The sequence below is a fragment of the Mustelus asterias genome, chromosome 17 (assembly GCF_964213995.1).
Source record: "Mustelus asterias chromosome 17, sMusAst1.hap1.1, whole genome shotgun sequence".
In the NCBI taxonomy this organism is placed as follows: domain Eukaryota; kingdom Metazoa; phylum Chordata; class Chondrichthyes; order Carcharhiniformes; family Triakidae; genus Mustelus; species Mustelus asterias.
In genome coordinates, this window is record NC_135817.1 from 30115132 (window position 1) to 30135061 (window position 19930).

General features: G+C 41.2%; 1 protein-coding gene across 10 annotated transcripts in view; it reads left to right on the top strand.

Annotated features, from left to right (window-relative positions):
* Positions 1-19930, top strand: part of usp16 (ubiquitin specific peptidase 16) — a 42148-nt gene that overhangs the window by 2831 nt on the left and 19387 nt on the right. For 8 of the 10 annotated variants that reach the window (XM_078232463.1, XM_078232467.1, XM_078232464.1 and 5 more), the window contains exons 2-9: positions 2348-2495; positions 8984-9156; positions 11439-11542; positions 13951-14054; positions 14421-14584; positions 15026-15121; positions 17531-17661; positions 18730-18817. In XM_078232463.1, the coding sequence (XP_078088589.1) occupies positions 2435-2495; positions 8984-9156; positions 11439-11542; positions 13951-14054; positions 14421-14584; positions 15026-15121; positions 17531-17661; positions 18730-18817 (921 nt within the window). In that variant the 5' untranslated portion in view covers positions 2348-2434. The remainder of the gene's footprint in view (positions 1-2347; positions 2496-8983; positions 9157-11438; positions 11543-13950; positions 14055-14420; positions 14585-15025; positions 15122-17530; positions 17662-18729; positions 18818-19930) is intronic. The other 2 variants (XM_078232469.1, XM_078232473.1) reach the window with 2 other exon arrangements.

Sequence of the window (19930 nt, forward strand, 5' to 3'; positions counted from 1 at the left end):
ATCTTTGGTCTGTGGGAGGAAACCGGAGCACCCAGAGGAAACCCACGCAAACATGGGGAGAATGTGCAAACTCCACACAGACAGTGACCCAAGCCAAGAATCGGAACCCAGGGACTGGGGCTGTGAGGCAGCAGGGCAAACCACTGTGTCATCGTGCTGCCCCTGATATAGCAGAAACATTATCAAAAATTGATACTTAGCTACATGAGGAGATAAGAACATAAGAACGAGGAGCAGCAGGAGGCCATCTGGCCCCTTGAGCCTGCTCCGCCATTCAGTAAGATCATGGCTGATCTTCTTGTGAACTCAGTTTTGTCTCATCAGCATTCATGTGGAAACTAACGTACTATTTCTGGACGATGTTACCAAGGGACAGTTTTTGTTTTTGTTTCAGATTTCCAGCATTACAGTATTTTGCTTTAGGCACAATGAGCGTTCAGCAAATTAATGAAAATAGGGTTGAGAAAGCAGGAAGTAAGTCTCCTGAGCAACATGACCGGATAAGGGGAGATAGAGACTAGAGTAAGATGCAAATTTAGGGCTAGGACAGGGAAATGGAGGAAAGTGGCAGAGGCAACTGATCGGATTATCTCAAAGAAGCCCACAAACTATTTCCACATGTTGGAGATGAGGGTATAGAAGACAAGGGGGATGCACAGTGGGGAAAAAAGGGGCTGGGTGTTACATTTGCATTCCATCTTGGAGTAGTGCTCAGTTCTGGCAGATTAGAGCATGATACGTTAGTGCTTTATGTGGGTCCAACCAGATTTGGTGTTGAATGGCTAAAGCTGCTGTCTGTTCAAATCTGCATCTCTTGGACATAATGGAGTAGGATGAGGGCCATACTGGGGAAATAGCCATCTCCTCAAAGATCTTTAATATGAAATGTATATTAGCTCTGTTTCTCTCTCTCCCACAGACAGTGATTGAGTTCCTGAATCTTTCTAGCTTTTCTGTTTTTATTTCAGCTACATACACAGTTTTCAACAGTTTGAGCAGAACCGCACACATTGTCTGTCGACATGCAGATGGAAGCTGAACTTTTGAATGGGAGGGGTTTGGAAAATTACATTTAGTTATTTGTCCATCTTGTTATGATCCTTGCAGAGACCAGTAACTTTTAAAAAAGAGATGAATTTTCCAGTGGATCAAACAAGATTTCACATCTTAAGACTTTTACTGTAACAAACTAAAATCAACACCAATTAAATTACAGAAAAGTATTTCCCTTCAACTTACAATAGAAACCCCGATCATGTTTATACATTATACCGCACTCTCCATAGAGCGTAGGTTTAAGTTTAAAGTCCAACTCCTTGCAGCATTAACAAGATCCCTTCTTCATGCACTGCCAAGGTGAATCTTCCAGTATCCTTTTAAACAAGGTGGTCTTCACTCAACCCTTTGAACAGAGTCCTCAGTGCAAGGTTCCATCTGGTGATTCTGTAAACTCTTAACATTTCACAAGCCTTGTTTCCTCAAATATTGGCTCCTTCCTGACTACCTCCTCCTGCAATTCTTTGAAATTGTGTCATGGAATCTTTTGCATCCACTTGAGAGGGAGGATGGAAGCTCTGTTTAATATCTCATCCAAAAGATCTCCGTAGACTCCCTTTGCACAATTCATGTCAGCCTCAATTGTGTGCTCAAGATGTGGAGTTGGACTTGAAACTGCAATCTTCTGACTCAGAGGCAACAATATCACCACTGAGCCGCAGCTAATGTCATATTATCAGTAACCCCCACAGCTTGCCTCCTAGACTTGCAGGCTGTCCTGTCTGGAGACAATACACATCTCTTTAACCTGTGCTTAATGCTCCCTCCACCCACATTGTCTGTATCTTTAAGATCTGGCTGGCTGTAGGGATTCGCATTCTAATCAGCATTCTGTAACTTGATGTTGTGTCTCTGTGCACTGTTTGAGAGCACATTTCCACTCCATCTGACGAAGGAGCAGCGCTCCGAAAGCTAATGGTATTTGCTACCAAATCAACCTATTGGACTTTAACGTGGTGTTGTTAAAACTCTTACTGTGTTCACCCCAGTCCAACGCCGGCATCTCCACACCGTAGCTAACACACAGAGCACAGGGTGTTGGGAGTTTCGAATGAATTTGTGAGGATACTGGGGAAAAATTATTTCCCCTAGGGGATGATAAATATAGTGGGGTTTTGAAGATAATATTGCATATAAGGGAGATGGGAAGTTGGTTTAGATGCGTGCTGATTATTCAGATGTAATCAAGGTTTGTTTATTCCTGTAGATCCTATAGTCATTTTGTTCGTAATGCATGTTTGTGAAGTTAGTTTTAACACCATTGCATGTTGTTTTTATTTACTATCTTCAGGCGCACAATTTTCCAGATGCTTGGTCTTGAAGTTGCCTTTCTTTCTTTGTGGGCACTATAGTTGAAGAATACTGAGAGACCATTGAAATGGGAAAGAAAAAGGAAAGACAAAATTCTCCACAGGTCGCTGAGACCTCTGACAGCTGTGGTAAGAAAATGTTTCTTTGGTTACAAATTGTGATGTGAGGGCAAGTGAAACTAACAGGAATGTGCTTTGAATGTGCCAGCATAGATACAATGAGCTGTCTTGTGATGTACTATTCTGTGAACTACGCTTTTTCTACAAAAGTATATTCTTTCACCTCATTTCAGTTTTGTTGAGAATTTTTTTAAACTATCTTTCATATGTAGAGAGCTGTGGCTCAAATAAATTAGGGTCAAATAAATCAGTAGTCAAAACTATCAAAATAAAAGTTGATTTGATTTATTATTGTCACATGTATTAGTAAACAGTGAAAAGTATTGTTTCTTACGCGCTATACAAAGCATACTGTTCATAGAGAAGGAAAGGAGAGAGTGCAGAATGTAGTGTTACAGTCATAGCTAGGGTGTGGAGAAAGATCACCTTAATGCGAGGTAGGTCCATTCCAAAGTCTGATGGCAGCAGGGAAGAAGCTGTTCTTGAGTCAGTTGGTACGTGACCTCAGACTTCCCATGTAAAAGTTACATGGAAAAAGAAAACTGCAAATGTCTGATGGCTTTGGGTGGAACCTTTATTTTACTGTAAATGCTCAGTGTTTTCTAAATAGTTATCCATACAAGACATTTATTTTTATTAGTACCACGTAGAGCAAAATGTGTGGGAGATTGACTGCACTAGTTTTAAAGCACATTGAGGACTCCTTCATGCAACAAGCCTAATTTTGGTTGGTAAATAGACAGCTAGATGTAGCAGGGTAGATACCCGGGTGGTTCTGCATTAAGCAGGGGAGCATTATTTTATTTCTTGTGCAATATCACTTGATTTCTTTAATTGGTAGAATGCACTACCCTCCAGCTTATCGACCAGGACCCAACTGATCGCAGTTAGGTCGCTAGCCAGTTTAGAAAGTTTGAAACAAAAGATTTCTAAATTGTGGATGATGCCAACTGCAACAAATTGCAATATGGCATGAATAAATTGGTAGAATGGGCACATCGTTGTCCAATTTCAACATCATTAAGTATGAGGTATAACGTTTTGAACGAAAAAGGAGGATGTCACATATTACTTGGAAAATAAGAATCTGAACAGGGCAGAGGAACAAGGGGATCTCTGAGTAGAAATTCAAAAGTCACAACATTACAGCGTTCAATGAGGCCATCAAAAAAAGCAAACTAAGTACTAAAATTTATTTCCAGAAGGATTGAATTGAGGAATAGAGATATTATGTTTAAGTCTGTATGGAACCTTGGCTAGACCATACTTGGAGTACTGTCTTTCTTGAAGAAAACCTGAGAGGTAGCTCCAAGAAATAAAACAGAGAATTCGGAAGAAACCTCCAGAGTGGTGAGAATGTGGAACTTGTTACCACAGAGAGTAGTTGAGGTAATTAATGTAAATCAGACTTGCCCACCAAGGGTGTCCATTCAATCAGTTTTCAAAATACACTAATAAATCTATCAGCAATAAACATGGAAGGGTAACAGTGGGAAGGTGAGTGGCAGCCCTCAGCCTGAGACCTGATGACCATATCTCTGAAGGTGGGACAGAGAGAATGTTTGAGTGTTTGTCTGCTGAGGGTTGGGGGAAATGGAGTGTTTGTCGGCCAGGGATGAATTGAAACTGATCAGTTACCGTGGGAGGCAAGGGGCGAAATAGCTGGGGTCTTAACAGATATCTTCACGTCCTCTTTGACCACAGGTGAAGTCCCAGAGGACTGGAGAATAGCCAATGTTGTTCTCTTGTTTAAGAAAGCAGGCAGGGATAATCCAGGAAATTATAGGTCAATGAGCCTCACATCTGTGGTGGGAAAGCTTTTGGAGATGATACTGAAGGACAGGATATATGCACATTTGGAAGAAAATGGACTTGTTAGTGACGAGCAGCATGGTTTTGTATGGGAAGGTCATGTCTCACTAACTTGATTGAGTTTTTTTGAAGAGGTGACAAAGATAATTGAGGGATAGGTGGTGGATGTAGTTTATTTGACAAGGTCCCACATGACAGACTGGTACAAAAGCTAGAATCACATGGGATTTGGGGCGGGCTGGCTAGATGATACAGACCGAGCTTGGTTATAGAAGACAAAGAGTAGTGATAGAAGGGAACTTTTCATAATGGAGATCTGTAGCTAGTGGTATTCCACAGAGATCAGTGCTGGGACCTCTGTTGTTTGTAGTGTATATAAAGGGTGGAGTTGCTGATAGTGCCGGGGATACACAGAGAAATTCATCAGGCGAATGAGGCTGTGGGAGTTCTTCCACAAACCCCAAGAGGCCAACAGCGAACACAATGAGACAGCCAATGAACCGGAAGAGCCGACTGTGTTTACCCCAGTCCAACGCCAGCACCTCCACATCATGAGTGCCGGGGATTGTCAGAGGATACAACAGGATATAGATAGATTGGAGACTTGGGCACAGAAATGACAAATGGGGTTTAATCCGGGCAAATGCGAGGTGAAACATTTTGAAGGATCAAATTTAGGTGTGAATTATACTATAAATGACAGAACCTTTATGAACATTAACACACAAAGATCTGGGTGTGCAGGTCTACAGTTCCCTAAAAGTGGCAACACAGGTGGCCAAGGTGATTAGGAAGGCATATGGCATGCTTGATTTCATCAGCCAGGGCATTGAGTACAAGAGTTGGGAAATCATGTTGCAGCTATATAAAACCTTGGTTAGGCTGCATTTGGAGTATTGCGTACAATTCTGGTCACCACATTACCAGAAGGACGTGGAAGCTTTGGAGAGAGTGCAAAGAAGGTTCACTCGGATGTTGCCTGGTCTCGACAGTCTTTGAGAGGCATAGACAGTGTGGATAGTCAGGCTTTTTCTAAGGATGGAAGTGTCATTTACAAGGGAGTACAGGTTCAAGGTGAGAGGGGGAAAGTACAAGGGAGATGTGCTGGGGAAGTTTTTCACGCAGACATTGGTGGGTGTCTGGAACGCGCTGTCTGAGGAGATGGTGGAAGCAGACACATTAGCAACATTTAAGAGATATCTGGATGGGTATGTGAAAAGGGAGGGAATAGAGAGATACAGACCGATTAAGGGCAGGAGATTTTTTTTAGTTTAGTTAAGGCACCGTGATCAGCACAGGCTTGGAGGGCGGAAGGGCCTGTTCCTGTGCTGTACTTTTCTTTGTTTTGTTCTAGTAATTACTCTAGCAAATCTAGAATTATTCTGCCAATTTCCTGTAAGCAACAAGCACTGAATTGAAATATCGAGTGTCAGAACAGCAGGAAATTCATAGATTTGTATCAGAATTGCTGCTGTTTATGCTGTTTGCGTTGGAATTGTGTATGACTTGTGCCTTTCTTTGCTGTTAGAAAACGATGTAGGTTTGCAGCACTGACTCTGGGAGATGCTTTGGGTCTGCTGTACCATTTCCTGGCTGAATGTGCTCTCACAGATTCACAGACAGTGGTTTAGTTCTTCACCTACTTAATTCCCATTGACGGTCACTGAACGTCAGTTTGGGCTATCAGATGTAGGTCAACAACCTTGAATCAGCCTTAAAGACACACTCTAGGCAGCTGTTGCAAGTGCTAAACTTGGCAGCAGTGAGTAGGGTGTTAATACAAGATATGTCTGCTTTAGGGCAGGAGCTTCATTCCATTTTAAAAGCCCTTGAAGAATTAAGTTGGATTGCAGTTGGACTTGATTCCACTGTTAGGTTGCTTCAATCTTTAGAGCAGGAGAGAGAGAAAAAACAAGAACAATACAGAACTTGCAATCCAGCGCCTTTTACCATCTCGGGACTAACTTGTACGAATCCCATTCACCCATCACCTCCTGTGCTTGGTGACCAATATTGGTCCTTGGTCAAGCAACTCCTGTTTCTAAATTCTCAGCAAGTAAGCTAATAAATTAGTCTTCTCCTTTGAAGCATGCACATTTTTTGCTTTTATTAATAGCAAGATACATTTCTACTGTCTTATCTTTCACTCACCCTGTGAGTGAGAAAATAATTGAAATATGGCCCCTGACCTAAGAAAATTAAACACCTCTGATGTAAATGCATTTAAAGGGAACCAAGGTAAGCAAGTGGGTGAGAAGGAAATAAAGGGCTATGCTGATAGATGAGGAAGGCTTGAAGAAAACTGCAGTAGAGTTGGATGGCCCCGTTTCTGTGTTGTCATATTCTGTGTCATTCAATATAACAGTGACCAGTGATATAAATGCACAAAACACAGGGCCACTGTAAAGAAAGAAGAACATTAAGTTATATTAGAGCTTTCCACATCTTAAAAGTACTTCACTGTCAAAAAGCTACTTTAGAAGTGTCATCATTGCAGGCAAATAGAAATGCCTACTTCTGCACAGCAAGTTCCCACAATAAAATAAATGGTTTGGTAATCAGTTTTACTATTTGGGATCAGAGTATTAGGAAAACACGTTTGGCCTTCAGATAGCTACACAGGACATTTTATGTACACCTGAATAGACGAATATTGCATCTGCAAAATGGCACTCCTTATGGTGCAGCATTCTCACATGAACTGTTGGCCTAAATTTTATTTTCAATTTTTTTGGATTGGGGCTTGAATCCATGACCATGTGATTCAGGTGAAAGTGCTGCCCCTCAACGAAGACTGGAACCGACATTAATCTAATAAGACATTATAATTTAATAGAAGAGGTATTTTAGTTCCTGCAAAATCGTGATAAAAAAGTAATTGTGGCAAAAATGTGAGGCTACATAGTTTTTAATTAAAAATGTCTGCCTGACTGCCCCCAATTAGTGTTCTGTATCTCCAATCTCATAGTAAGATAAGCAGGTGACCTGCTTTCAGATTATTTAAAAGTTGCTGTAATCAACCACTTAGAGGTGCACATGATCATAGCTATATCGGCCAAGATTTGATAGTCAAAAGTGAAGTGACACTGTTTGCCACTGATCTCAAAGAATGTTGCCCACAAAGAGCTAATGATCATAGGTGTAGATTTTACCTTCTTGACATTAATTCCATTCCAGCATCAGCTCTAGCATCTAACACCAATCAGTCCAAGTAACTAATTATAGAATCTACAGTGCAGAAGGAGGCCATTTGGTCCATCGAGCCTGCACCGACAGCAATCCCAACCAGGTCCTGTCCTATCGCTATAACCCCACATATTTACCCTCCTAATCCCCTGATGTTAAGGGGCAATTTATCATGGCCAATCAACCTAACCTGCACTTGAACTGCGGGAGGAAACCGGAGCACCCGGAGGAAACCCACGCAGACACGGGAAGAATGTGAAAACTCCACACAGTCACCCGATGCCGGAATTGAACCTGGGTCCCTGGCGCTGTGAGGCAGCAGTGCTAACCACTGTACACAGTGCCGCCCCACAATCACAGACAGCAAGCGAAAGCACTGATTTTCCTTTACATTTAAATCATTTTGCAGAGAAAAGTAAAGATTGGGATATGCATGTGGGATCAAGGTAGAAGACGAAATATCATAGAAACCCTACAGTGCAGAAACAGGCCATTCGGCCCATCAAGTCTGCACCGAGCACAATCCCACCCAGGCCCTACCCCCATATCCCTACACATTTACCCGCTAATCCCTCTAACCTACACATCTCAGGACTCTAAGGGGCAATTTTAGCATGGCCAATCAACCTAACCCGCACACCTTTGGACTGTGGGAGGAAACCGGAGCACCCGGAGGAAACCCACGCAGACACGAGGAGAATGTGCAAACTCCACACAGACAGTGAGCCAAGCCGGGAATCGAACCCAGGTCCCTGGGGCTGTGAAGCAGCAGTGCTAACCACTGTGCTACCGTGCCGCCCCTACGTTATGTTGAACGTTAACAAGAAATTAAAGTCTATGGGATATTTAAATCATAATTTAGAAGTTTAACATTCCACAGATACGAAATCAGTTTTGCAGGCACAGAGAGGTTGTTCAGCAGTAATTATGGTATGATATGCTGTTTAAAAATCCAGTTACACCTCATTCAAGGTATAGGATTTTTGCAGTGCGACACATGGTGTGTAAAGTGAAAGAGCAGGTAATCATTGGCAGCAACCTCCAGATTTCCAGGTTTAAATACATATATGAATTTGCCAGGAACTGCTGTCCATTTCAGAGTTGTAATGATGAAAAACACTGACATTATAGCTGCAAACTCCAGACCAGTAATTTATGTCAACTTCATGGGGCAATATTTTCTTTATACTTGGTGCACCAACAAAGACCAAGAACTCAATGGGAATATACAGGTATCAGTCTGTCGTCCTCCTACTCCAAAGTATAACACAATGGCACTGCAGCTTTAACTTTCCGCCAATACATAGCATTACTCTATATTAATATCAGAACATGCTCATCATACGTTTTATCATGTATTTGTATTAGGCAGATAGCACCAGTTCAAGTTAAATCTTCCTTTAAACTATTTGAATTTAATCGATACCTTTGTGTGTATAACTCGATACCAAAAATGCATTTTCTAAACAACCTGTTGCTTCATTTCTGGTTTATTGCAGTGACACAATGTGCACATACTCGTAAGGGACTGAACCTAAACCAGATTAAAAAACAATTACATCAGCGCTGTTGGAATGCTTGTGAGGACTGCAAAACAAATGTCAAAACAGAGAACAAACACGAACTTGATGACCATCCAACTGTCTGGTTATGTTTAAAATGTGGGCATCAGGTAAATTGCTATTGTTTTGAACTATTACTCTGTGAAACACATTATCCTGAGATCTATGAAAACTTTTGTCCATCTATTTCAGGCTGCTAATTTCCTTTACTTGATCACGTCTTCTAAAGAACTTCAAACCTATTGAATGCATTTCATGTTTAGTTTACTTTTGTAGCTAACAGAACAACATTTTTAGAATGATCTGACAAATGCTGAAATTTATATTACATGAGGCACAGAGGTAGATAATTGATTTTTTTGTGTGCGTGTGTTGCCTACAATCATAAGATTCAGTATCTGTCATTAAAGACATGTTCAAAATGCCAACTAACTACAGGGGACTAGAATCTGAATCACAACAATAACAAATGTAACATTAAGCATCACAGCAGCACAATTGCACAGTTAAGGAGTACAATAGTGTAACTGAATAATATTCAGTGTGGAAATTCACAGTACAAAATTGTTGTGATTAAGCTCAAAGTCTATACTGTGAGGTGGCATTGATGGCCTTCCATTTTGATCCTATCCCTTATGTAACAGGATAAAGGCAAACAGACTGTATCAGGTTAATTATATAATTAACCAGTATTGTATAGCTCCATCTCTTCAGTGTTGCAACAGATCTTTTTAAAGTCACTTTTGATGGGCACTTCTATATTTTTTTTTAAAGCCTTCAGCTTTCTTCCTCTTATTTTTCTTTCTAGTTGCTGTCTTGAACATACTGTTATTTTGTACCCCTGGGTGATGAGGAAAATTGAATGAGTAGAATTTTTTGGAATATTATTCCCAATTAATACCTGCACCAAGAGGAAATTGGGTGCTGTGGTAGTTATATCCATTTTCTGTGGCACGTTACCAAGTGGTCTAGAAAAAATAGACATTAAAAATCGAACCGTTCCATCCACAAAACTATGTTGGCATTTAAAATAAACTTAATGTATAACCATTTTGTCAAAAATCTCCTGTAATTGGTGAGCCTTTCAGCAGCAATCACAGACTCTGAAAAGCTCACGTTGATGCACCCTGCAACAACAATGGAGCGGTGACTACAGGAGTAAGTCAATTTATACTACAGTTGCAATTCATAATTCTATTAACCTGCCTACCTTTATCTACCACCCTGCTATTTGACCAGTCATCATGGATGCTGGAGACCTGAAATAAAAACAAAAAATGCAAGAAATACACAGCAGATCAGACAGCATCTATAGAGTGAGAAACCATATTAACATTTCAGATTGATGACTTCCTGACAACCGCAATGCAATTCAAGTATTGACAGTGTGGTTATACATGTACATACAGTAATTTAATTCATTTCAGGACTGAGGCAAGCTGGCATCACCTTTTCTAACTATTTTCTGTTTAGAGTCTCTCGCTGTACAGTGCGATCTGGTTGCAGATATTAGCTCATTTCTCCAGACTGCTTAATACCTTTCTAGTTCAGCATTTTGTGTGTGGGAATATTGTTCAAATTACATTGTAAGTACATATTCTGGTGGGGCGGGAGCACTTGATATGCCATCAGCTGTAAGATTAGTTCAGAACAGATCCCCTTTAGATGTTCACACCCAATGTTGTTAATGTCTGCGGAGAAAACTCTTCTCTCTCTACTACCTAATCCTCTATGCAGGACTTGTATGAATTTTATATACTAAATTCTTGCAAGAAAATTGAGCTCTTCGATTCTGAAATAGAGCATTTTTAAGTTATGTCCATAATATTCGCTGGTCATATTTATTTGGTAATCAACTACAAATTATTTCTTTGAAAATTTACAATCATCATACTACAACAGTTAATTCTTCAGTGTGACATTCACTGAAGTGTCCTAACAATTTACCGCAACACACTAAACCCAAAATTGAGTAGCCCTGGAAAATTAATGTGTTGTGTTTGGACTCAGCTGAGGAAGGAGCAATGCTCCAAAAGCGCATGATTCCAAATAAACCTGTTGGACTTTAACCTGGTGTTGTGAGAATTCTTACTGTGTTTGGAAAAAACAGTTGTTCAATGTAGTACTCTAACTTCAAGGAACAGATGAAGTGTTCAAAAATCTCAAATGGTTAATAGTGCCTGAATTATTCAATTGCGCGATGCTCTTGTCATCCTCGAAGGCATTCTCCATATAACTTCAACTAAAATAATTGTTAGTCAAATTATGTGCTTGAAAATTATAATTCAGTGAAACCTTTGGCCTGCTGCATGTTTCTGTTGTTCCCTTTGTGTAGTATAAAATGATTTGTTCAGCATTATACAAATGTCCTGGCTTGCTTTGTATTTTACAGGGCTGTGGGAGGGATTCAGAAGAACAACATGCCCTTAAGCATTATGAGAAGCAGCATTCAGAATCACATTGTGTGGTTCTTAATTTAGATTCCTGGAGTGTATGGTAGGTTCAATATCTCATATACGGTAGCATATTCATGGATTATCAATGGAATAAGAGCATGGAATTTAATTAGTTTTTTGAATCAGTTTATGACGTGCTCTTGGTACTCTGATGGTGGATACTGTAATTGAGAGTCCTCATTGAACAGTCTGAAACCAAATATCCAACATTAATGAGAATTAGTTACATTTTTTGATGTCTCTAATCCCTGCTGCCTAATAAATATGATGTGGAGATGCTGGCGTTAGACTGGGGTAAACACAGTGCGAAGTCTCACAACACCAGGTTAAAGTCCAACAGGTTTATTTGGTAGCAAAAGCCACTAGCTTTCGGAGCGCTGCTCCTTCATCAGATGAGTGGGAGTTCCGTTCACAAACAGGGCATATAAAGACACGAGCTCAATTTACAAAATAATGGTTGGAATGCGAGTTTTTACAGGTAATCAAGTCTTAAAGGTACAAACAATGTGAGTGGAGAGAGGGCTAAGCACAGGTTAAAGAGATGTGTACTGTCTCCAGCCAGGACAGTTAGTGAGATTTTGCAAGCCCAGGCAAGTTATGGGGGTTACAGATAGTGTGACATGAACCCAAGATCCCCGTTGAGGCCGTCCTCGTGTGTGGAACTTGGCTATCAGTCTCTGCTCAGCGACTCTGCGTTGTCGTGTGTCGTGAAGGCTGCCTTGGAGAACGCTTACCCGAAGATCAGAGGCCGAATGCCCGTGACCGCTGAAATGTTCCCCAACAGGAAGAGAACACTTTTGCCTGGTGATTGTCGAGCGGTGTTCATTCATCCGTTGTTGTAGCGTCTGCATGGTCTCCCCAATGTACCGTGCCTCGAGACATCCTTTCCTGCAGCGTATCAGGTAGACAACGTTGGCCGAGTTGCAAGTGTATGTACCATGTACTTGGTGGATGGTGTTCTCACGTGAGATGATGGCATCCGTGTCGATGATCCGGCACGTCTTGCAGAGGTTGCTGTGGCAGGGTTGTGTGGTGTCGTGGTCACTGTTCTGAAGGCTGGGTAGTTTGCTGCGGACAATGGTCTGTTTGAGGTTGTGCGGTTGTTTGAAGACAAGAAATGGGGGTTTGGGGATGGCCTTGGTGCGATGTTCGTCTTCATCAATGACGTCTTGAAGGCTCCGGAGAAGATGTCGTAGTTTCTCCGCTCCGGGTAAGTACTGGACGACGAAGGGTACTCTGTCCGCCGTGTCCCGTGTTTGTCTTCTGAGGAGGTTGGTGCGGTTTTTCGCTGTGGGGCATCGGAACTGTCATTCGATGAGTCAAGCGCCATATCCTGTTCTTATGAGGGCATCTTTCAGCATATGGAGGCGTCTGTTGCGATCTTCCTCATCCGAGCACATCCTGTGTATACGGAAGGCTTGTCCGTAGGGGATGGCTTCTTTAACATGTTTAGGGTGGAAGCTGGAGAAGTGGAGCATCGTGAGGTTATCCGTGGGCTTGTGGTACAGTGAAGTGCTGAGGTGACCGTCCTTGATGGAGATGCGTGTGTCCAAGAATGCAACCGATTCCGGAGAGTAGTCCATAGTGAGTCTGATGGTGGGATGGAACTTGTTGATGTCATCATATAGATGTTTCAGTGATTGTTCACCATGAGTCCAAAGGAAGAAAATGTCATCGATGTATCTAGTGTATAGCATCGGTTGAAGGTCCTGTGCGGTGTAGAGGTCTTGTTCGAACCTGTGCATGAAGATGTTGGCATATTGAGGTGCGAATTTGGTCCCCATGGCTGTTCCGTGTGTCTGGATGAAGAACTGGTTGTTGAAGGTGAAGACATTGTGGTCCAGGATGAAGCGGATGAGTTGTAAAATTGCATCTGGAGCTTGGCAGTTCTGAGGCAGTTGCAGCAATGCCATCGTCGTGGGGGATGCTGGTGTAGAGTGCCGAGACATCCATTGTGACGTGGAGTGCTCCTGGTTCAACTGCTCCATGTGTGCTGAGTTTCTGTAGGAAGTCCGTAGTGTCGCAACAAAAGCTAATAAACGCACAGGGCAGGATCTTAGGGTTAACTAACATCACTGAAGTCAGATGTTTGAGCTTCAGTGTTATCTGTCACTAAATTGTTTTCCATCAACCAGTGAACCATCAAGGTACTAGATAAGAAAGTTTGTGGTATGATATTGTAAGCAGCAATGAAGTGTTGATTATGGTTTTAGGAAAAATATTGCTAATTAGAGGAGTGGGTGCAGAGATAGTAGTGGTTGTGAGGTGGGATTGAGCGAGAGGGAAGGGTGGAAGCAGCTGTATAAGAATACTTTTTTAAAAGTACTGCTGCAAGAATTTGTACAAGATTAAAAGGTAGGAGGGATTTTGGAAAGAATGGTTGTGATGGACGGAGTGTTTGCATTGATTTTTTTTTGTTTTGATTAACTCGTCATTATTTTGATACAGGTGCTACTTGTGTGATGATGAAGTGCGTTATGAAGTCAAAGATCAGTTAGGTCAATTTATAACTTATATCCAAAAAAAGACAGCTGACAAATGCGCCAAAAGAGGTGAGTTACCAAGAGGTTGTTTGAGTTAAATAGTTATATGAATATATATAAAGTATACATCATTAAGTGCTATTTAATTCTCACTTTGCTGGATGTTACAGTGCAGTTATTACATAATGCTCTAAGTTCTCCATAGATTTAACACACACCGATGTAAGAACATAAAGCTGATTTGTACAGTTCCAGTTCCAAAATTAGACTGCTTATCTGACAAAATCAACTTGAAATGTGTGCAGATATATTGGCATCTGTGGAATTTGATTAAATTGAGTGCAGTAGCAGGTGTGGTGGTACTTGATGTTCAAGTGATTAATGTGAGTAACACAGATGCATCTAGTTTAAATTGTGCTATATTTATAATTACAGCTGGACTGCCTGAAACAAATGAAAACGGTAAGGGAATGGAAGATAACACAACAGAAACTGGGAAACATGAGAAAGGAAAGACTGTGGCACAAAACAGCCAACTGATATCAGTGAAAGGACTCAGCAATCTTGGCAATACCTGCTTTTTTAATGCTGTCATGCAGGTGATTATAAAGCCTTAACATGAAACACTGTATCGCGTGGTTACAAAATATCAGCTAACTAGCTCACATTTTATTTAGTTAACATTTTAAATTGCATACTAAAAATTGCACTAATGGGAGAACTCGAGACAGTATTGTAATAAGTTGTGGATTTTAATCATAGCACAAAAAGACATTATTGCACTAAAATGTACAATAACTTGTTTCCTCTATTTTCATTAAGGGACGGGAAGACTAGCCTATAAGAGAATCATTATAAACAGTCATTTACTGCTGCTGCACTCTTCTATTTAAAGACTATTCTCTATCCTGGTGCTTTATATAGGAATATTTTTGAATGTTATCTGATTGAATTTTGCTCATTGAAGTTATTTTACTTTCTAATCACTTCTGATAATTGTAAGAAACAGACGGTATAGTTATCTTTATTCATTAATCCAGGTCTTATCACAGACTTACGTGCTGAATGAGTTGATTCAGGGGTTAAAAATGAATGAAGCTACGATGACCGTTATAACGCCTGACTCTCTAAATCTGGTAGGTGAATATTTGTGACAAAGCACTTGAAAGGCTTCTATTTTATAGTCTGTAATCTACCATTTTATGAAACTTAACCATTGTATGAAATTAATATTAAAAACTTTTAAGCTTTTATATGCTACCTGTCCTAGTATCTGGAAACCTTTGAATGATTTACTCTAAGGAACATTTTACAAAGGCTAGCAAAAATCATGATGGCGATTCTCCCCAAAAAATCCTAAGTGTCGCATTTATGTAAAAACTGGAGTAAATCCTGTTTTTTTTCAGCGGGAGTTTAAAAATGAATCTCCCACACTCTGTGCACTGCAGAGTGCCTCAGCGTGGATCATGCTGAAATTCAGTGGATGGGGCCTATTCCCGCTGGAGAGGCTTAACAGCAAAGCGCTGAGCGGGCCACTGTGCATGGGCCGATCTGTTAGCGCCGTGATCGGCGCATGTGCAGTGACCTCGTACTGTCGATTTCCCGGTCGCTGGCCCTCCAAACATGTCTGGGCTAGCCTCAACACCCCCCCCCCCCCCCCCCCGGCCGTCACTAGCCCGATAGCACAGTGGTAGCAGGGCCCCCCACCAATCTCCTCTTCCCCATCCCCACCTGAAGCACCCCATCCCTTGGTACTGCCTGATGCTCAGTGGGCAATGCCAAGGTGCCCCTGGGCATTGCCACTTTGCCCCTTGGGCAGTGCCAGGGGGCCCAGACTGGCAATGCCCAGAGGCCCACCCCCCAAGTCTAATGGGGGCCCTTGATTGCCCCCCCTTCACTCCAGTGGGGTCGGGCCGCCAGCTCCTCCCAAGTAGGGGGCTATAGTAAACCCCGCTATAATGAACCACTCCTGGGGGGGAGCACTAATGAGATTTCAATTATAGGGAAATAAAGATTACCATAATTTATTCAGCCGTGCGCCAATTTCTGGCGTGGAGCTGATGGCACTGGATATCCGGCTGCCAGAGACTTATGGGGGCCGTGGCGCCCAGCGGGGAGCCTGCAAACCCGCATCCGCTTAAGTCTCCTGGCCCGCTGCGCTACAAAAGCAGTGCAGCAGGCTGGGAGAATCGTTCGCTCCATATGTTATAAGACATGTGAATTGTAGAATTATCTGTAGAAATTGAAGTATCTTTAACCCCTTACACAACCTTAATTTCAACTTCTGGTCCAACAATGAATGGCTGTTTATTGGAGGTGACAGTCTAGTTGCACCTCAGAATTTAGTTTTTCTATAAAAACGTGTTAGTAGTTCATGCCTGAAAGTGGATGATTTTCATTTATTAACTGTTACAAAATTGTGATGTTGAATTTATTGTAAATCTGATAATTATGCAATTAACTAGTGGACAATTTAGGTTTGATTTCCAGCTTATCTCATGAGGTAGCTTTTCGGCCACTAATTTACCCATGTGTCTACGAAGGCCATGAAAATAAAGTCACTTTATCAGAAAAGAGCTCAGTCAGATCCTGGTGTAGTACCCACTAGTTGATCAGATATGCAAAATAGTAACTTCTCGAATTGTTTTTAATTCTTTTATGCTGAAGTAGTAGTCACATCATCTGATAATTATGTTAAATATGCATGTTTCAGACAATTAGCCTCTTATCCATAAACTCTATTGTTATGCTTTGGACTTCATATCGGAATTGGAAATTTTCTTGTATTCATCACAGTTGGATATGGCCAAATGTAACTTGCAAGTAATTATAGCTCAAAGGAGTGCATATGTAATAATTTTCTAAGTCTGCTCCTCCTAAGTCTCAAAAACATCATCTTTCAGCAAATGAGTTGCCATTTATTCTGGCTGTAAGCGTAGGCTCTTTCTGATGTCCTGGCTAACATTCCTTCCTCCGCCAACACAATGTCAGAGAATAATTGCAGTGTCATTTGGGGACCAAGTTGTGCAAAGTAGCTACTGCATTTGCCCACCTTATAACAACAATGGCATAATGCGATGTGAAGTGCTGAGATGTTTCTGACCAATAATTTCAGTTTTTCCTTTTTCTCTTTTTGCCTTTCAAGACTAAACATTACACTTTTTAAACCAGAAGAAATTTGCAGGGCTATGGCAAAAGAAGAGAGAAATGGAACTAATTGGATAGTTCTTTCAAAGAACATACAGATACATTGGGTTGAAGGGCCACCATCTGTTATATGATGCAATGAAAACGAAAGTAAGGGTAAAGATTTCTAGGCATCAGGCATCTTTTCTCTGAGATTATAGTGTCATGAAATAATGCAGCACAGAATTTCACTTCTTTTTTTATAGAACCATAAGACAGGTTGAATGGTCTACTTCTGCCCCTATCAAGTTTGCAAGTAATTATAGCTCAAAGGAGTGCATATGTAATAATTTTCTCATTGAGAATATATAATTTTGTTTTATATAATTTTGAATTTGAATTTTACTTTAAATTATCAGGGACACCTAGAGATTCACCTTGACCAACCAGGACCACTGTCTTCAGCAATGCGCCAATTTCTTCTTGATTTTCAAGATACAAAAAAGAATGTTCTCACCCCGAAGGAGCTGTTCACTCAGGTCTGTAAAAAGTGAGTATCCACAGTCATTGCTGTGCAGGTATGAAACCAATAGTATTCAGACTAAAACATCTGAGTTTTCAGCACAAACATGACAATTTGAAAATTGTGTTCTCGACTTGAGAAAGGTAGCCTTACACTGACTAGATAATTCATAGAATCCCTAAAGTGCAGAAGGAGGCCATTAGGCCCATTGAGTCTGCACCGACCACAATCCCACCCAGGCCCATAACCCCACATATTTACCCTGCTAATCCTCCTAACATTAGGGTCAATTTAGCATGGCCAATCCACCTGACCTGCACATCTTTGGACTGTGGAAGGAAACCGGAGCACCCGGAGGAAGCCCACGCAGACACGGGGAGAACGTGCAGTTCCACACAGACAGTGGCCCAAGGCACGGGTTCCTGGCGCTGTAAGGCAGCAGTGTTAGCCACCGTGCCACCAATTTATTCCATTTATTTAAATGCCCACACCGACTTGCAATAAATTTTGTTGTTTTGTATGTCAGTGAATGGACCTCCTTGACCTTATTGATAACGTTCCTTCATAATGACAGCATTCCACTACTATCTTATTTAATCTCTTCTACAATTGAATTATAACTAATGGTGAAAAGAACAGAAAGATTTGCATTCATTTGGCACTTCTTATATTTGTCAGTATTCCAAACTGCTAATTGAGTTTTTATTCAAATGTAGTCACTGCTGCAGGAAATGTGGCTGCCAACAAGCAGTTGAACAAGCAGCAAGGTGTAAATAACCTATTTTAGTGTTGATTGTGGGATAGTTGTTTGCCAGGAATATACTTCTCTTTTTCAAGAAGTGCTTTGGGATATTCTTTGTTTACCTGAGAGGGCCGGCAGGACCTCAGTTTAAAAGCTTATTCTGCTTATGTACTGCAACAAAGTCTTGGCGTAGATTAATGTGCTCAATTCTCGAGTAGCGCTTGAGCAAACAACCTCCTAACTCATTGGTGAGAACACTAAATCGAGCCTGATTTTTAAAAAATGAATGTTTTATCTATAGAATATCGGTGTTGCAGATCTGTAAGTTGCATTTTTTATAACTTCTTCCTCAGAGCTGTACGATTTAAAGGATTTCAACAGCAAGACAGCCAAGAATTGCTTCGTTACTTATTAGATGGAATGAGAACTGAGGAAATCAAAGTAAGTGGACTTCGACGTGTTATAAATTAAACTAGATTAGTGCGGAGGATAAATTAGACAAGCAATTTAATTTTCATCACCCAGCCAATGTAGTACCCATTTTATGAAAGCTAATGGGATGGAAGGATATGCATACAACCAGAACAGCATTTCTCCACAGATTTTTTAGTGCAATGGGAGAAGCTTCGAATTTATGGTGACTAGTTCTGACCGCTGCACCATAAAAATAGAGGAAATGGAAAGGGTACAGAAAATACAGAGAGGCTAACTACAATTGTAAAGAAAATAAGTGCTAAGAACAGTAAAATTGCGAATGGAATAACTATGAGGAAGGACTGGAAAAATAAATTTGACAGTCTAAAGAAGAAAATCATTAAGGAGAGACTGCGTTATGTGAAGTATTAACCTGGATCCACCACACTACGAAAACAAAAAGGGACGGTCAATAGGGAATTAAAGGTGCTATATTTAAATGCCCGCAGTGTCCGGAACAAGGTAGATGAGCTTGTGGCCCAGATTGTGACTGGCAGGTATGATGTGGTAGGCATCACAGAGACGTGGTTGCAGGGGGTTCAGGACTGGCAGTTAAACATCCAGGGATTCACAACCTATCGAAAAGACAGAGGGGTGGGTAGAGGGGGCGGGGTTGCCTTGTTAATTAGAAATGAAATTAAATCAATAGCACTAAACGACATAGGGTCAGACGATGTGGAGTCTGTGTGGGTAGAGTTGAGGAACCACAAAGGCAAAAAAACCATAATGGGAGTTATGTACAGGCCTCCTGACAGTGGTCAGGACCAGGGGCACAAAATGCACCACGAAATAGAAAGGGCATGTCAGAAAGGCAAGGTCACAGTGATCATGGGGGATTTCAATATGCAGGTGGACTGGGTAAATAATGTTGCCAGTGGACCCAAAGAAAGGGAATTCATTGAATGTTTACAGGATGGCTTTTTGGAACAGCTTGTGATGGAGCCCACGAGGGAACAGGCTATTCTGGACTTAGTGTTATGTAATGAGCCAGACGTGATAAAAGATCTTAAAGTAAGGGAACACTTAGGAAGCAGTGATCATAATATGGTAGAATTCAGTCTGCAATTTGAAAGAAGGAAG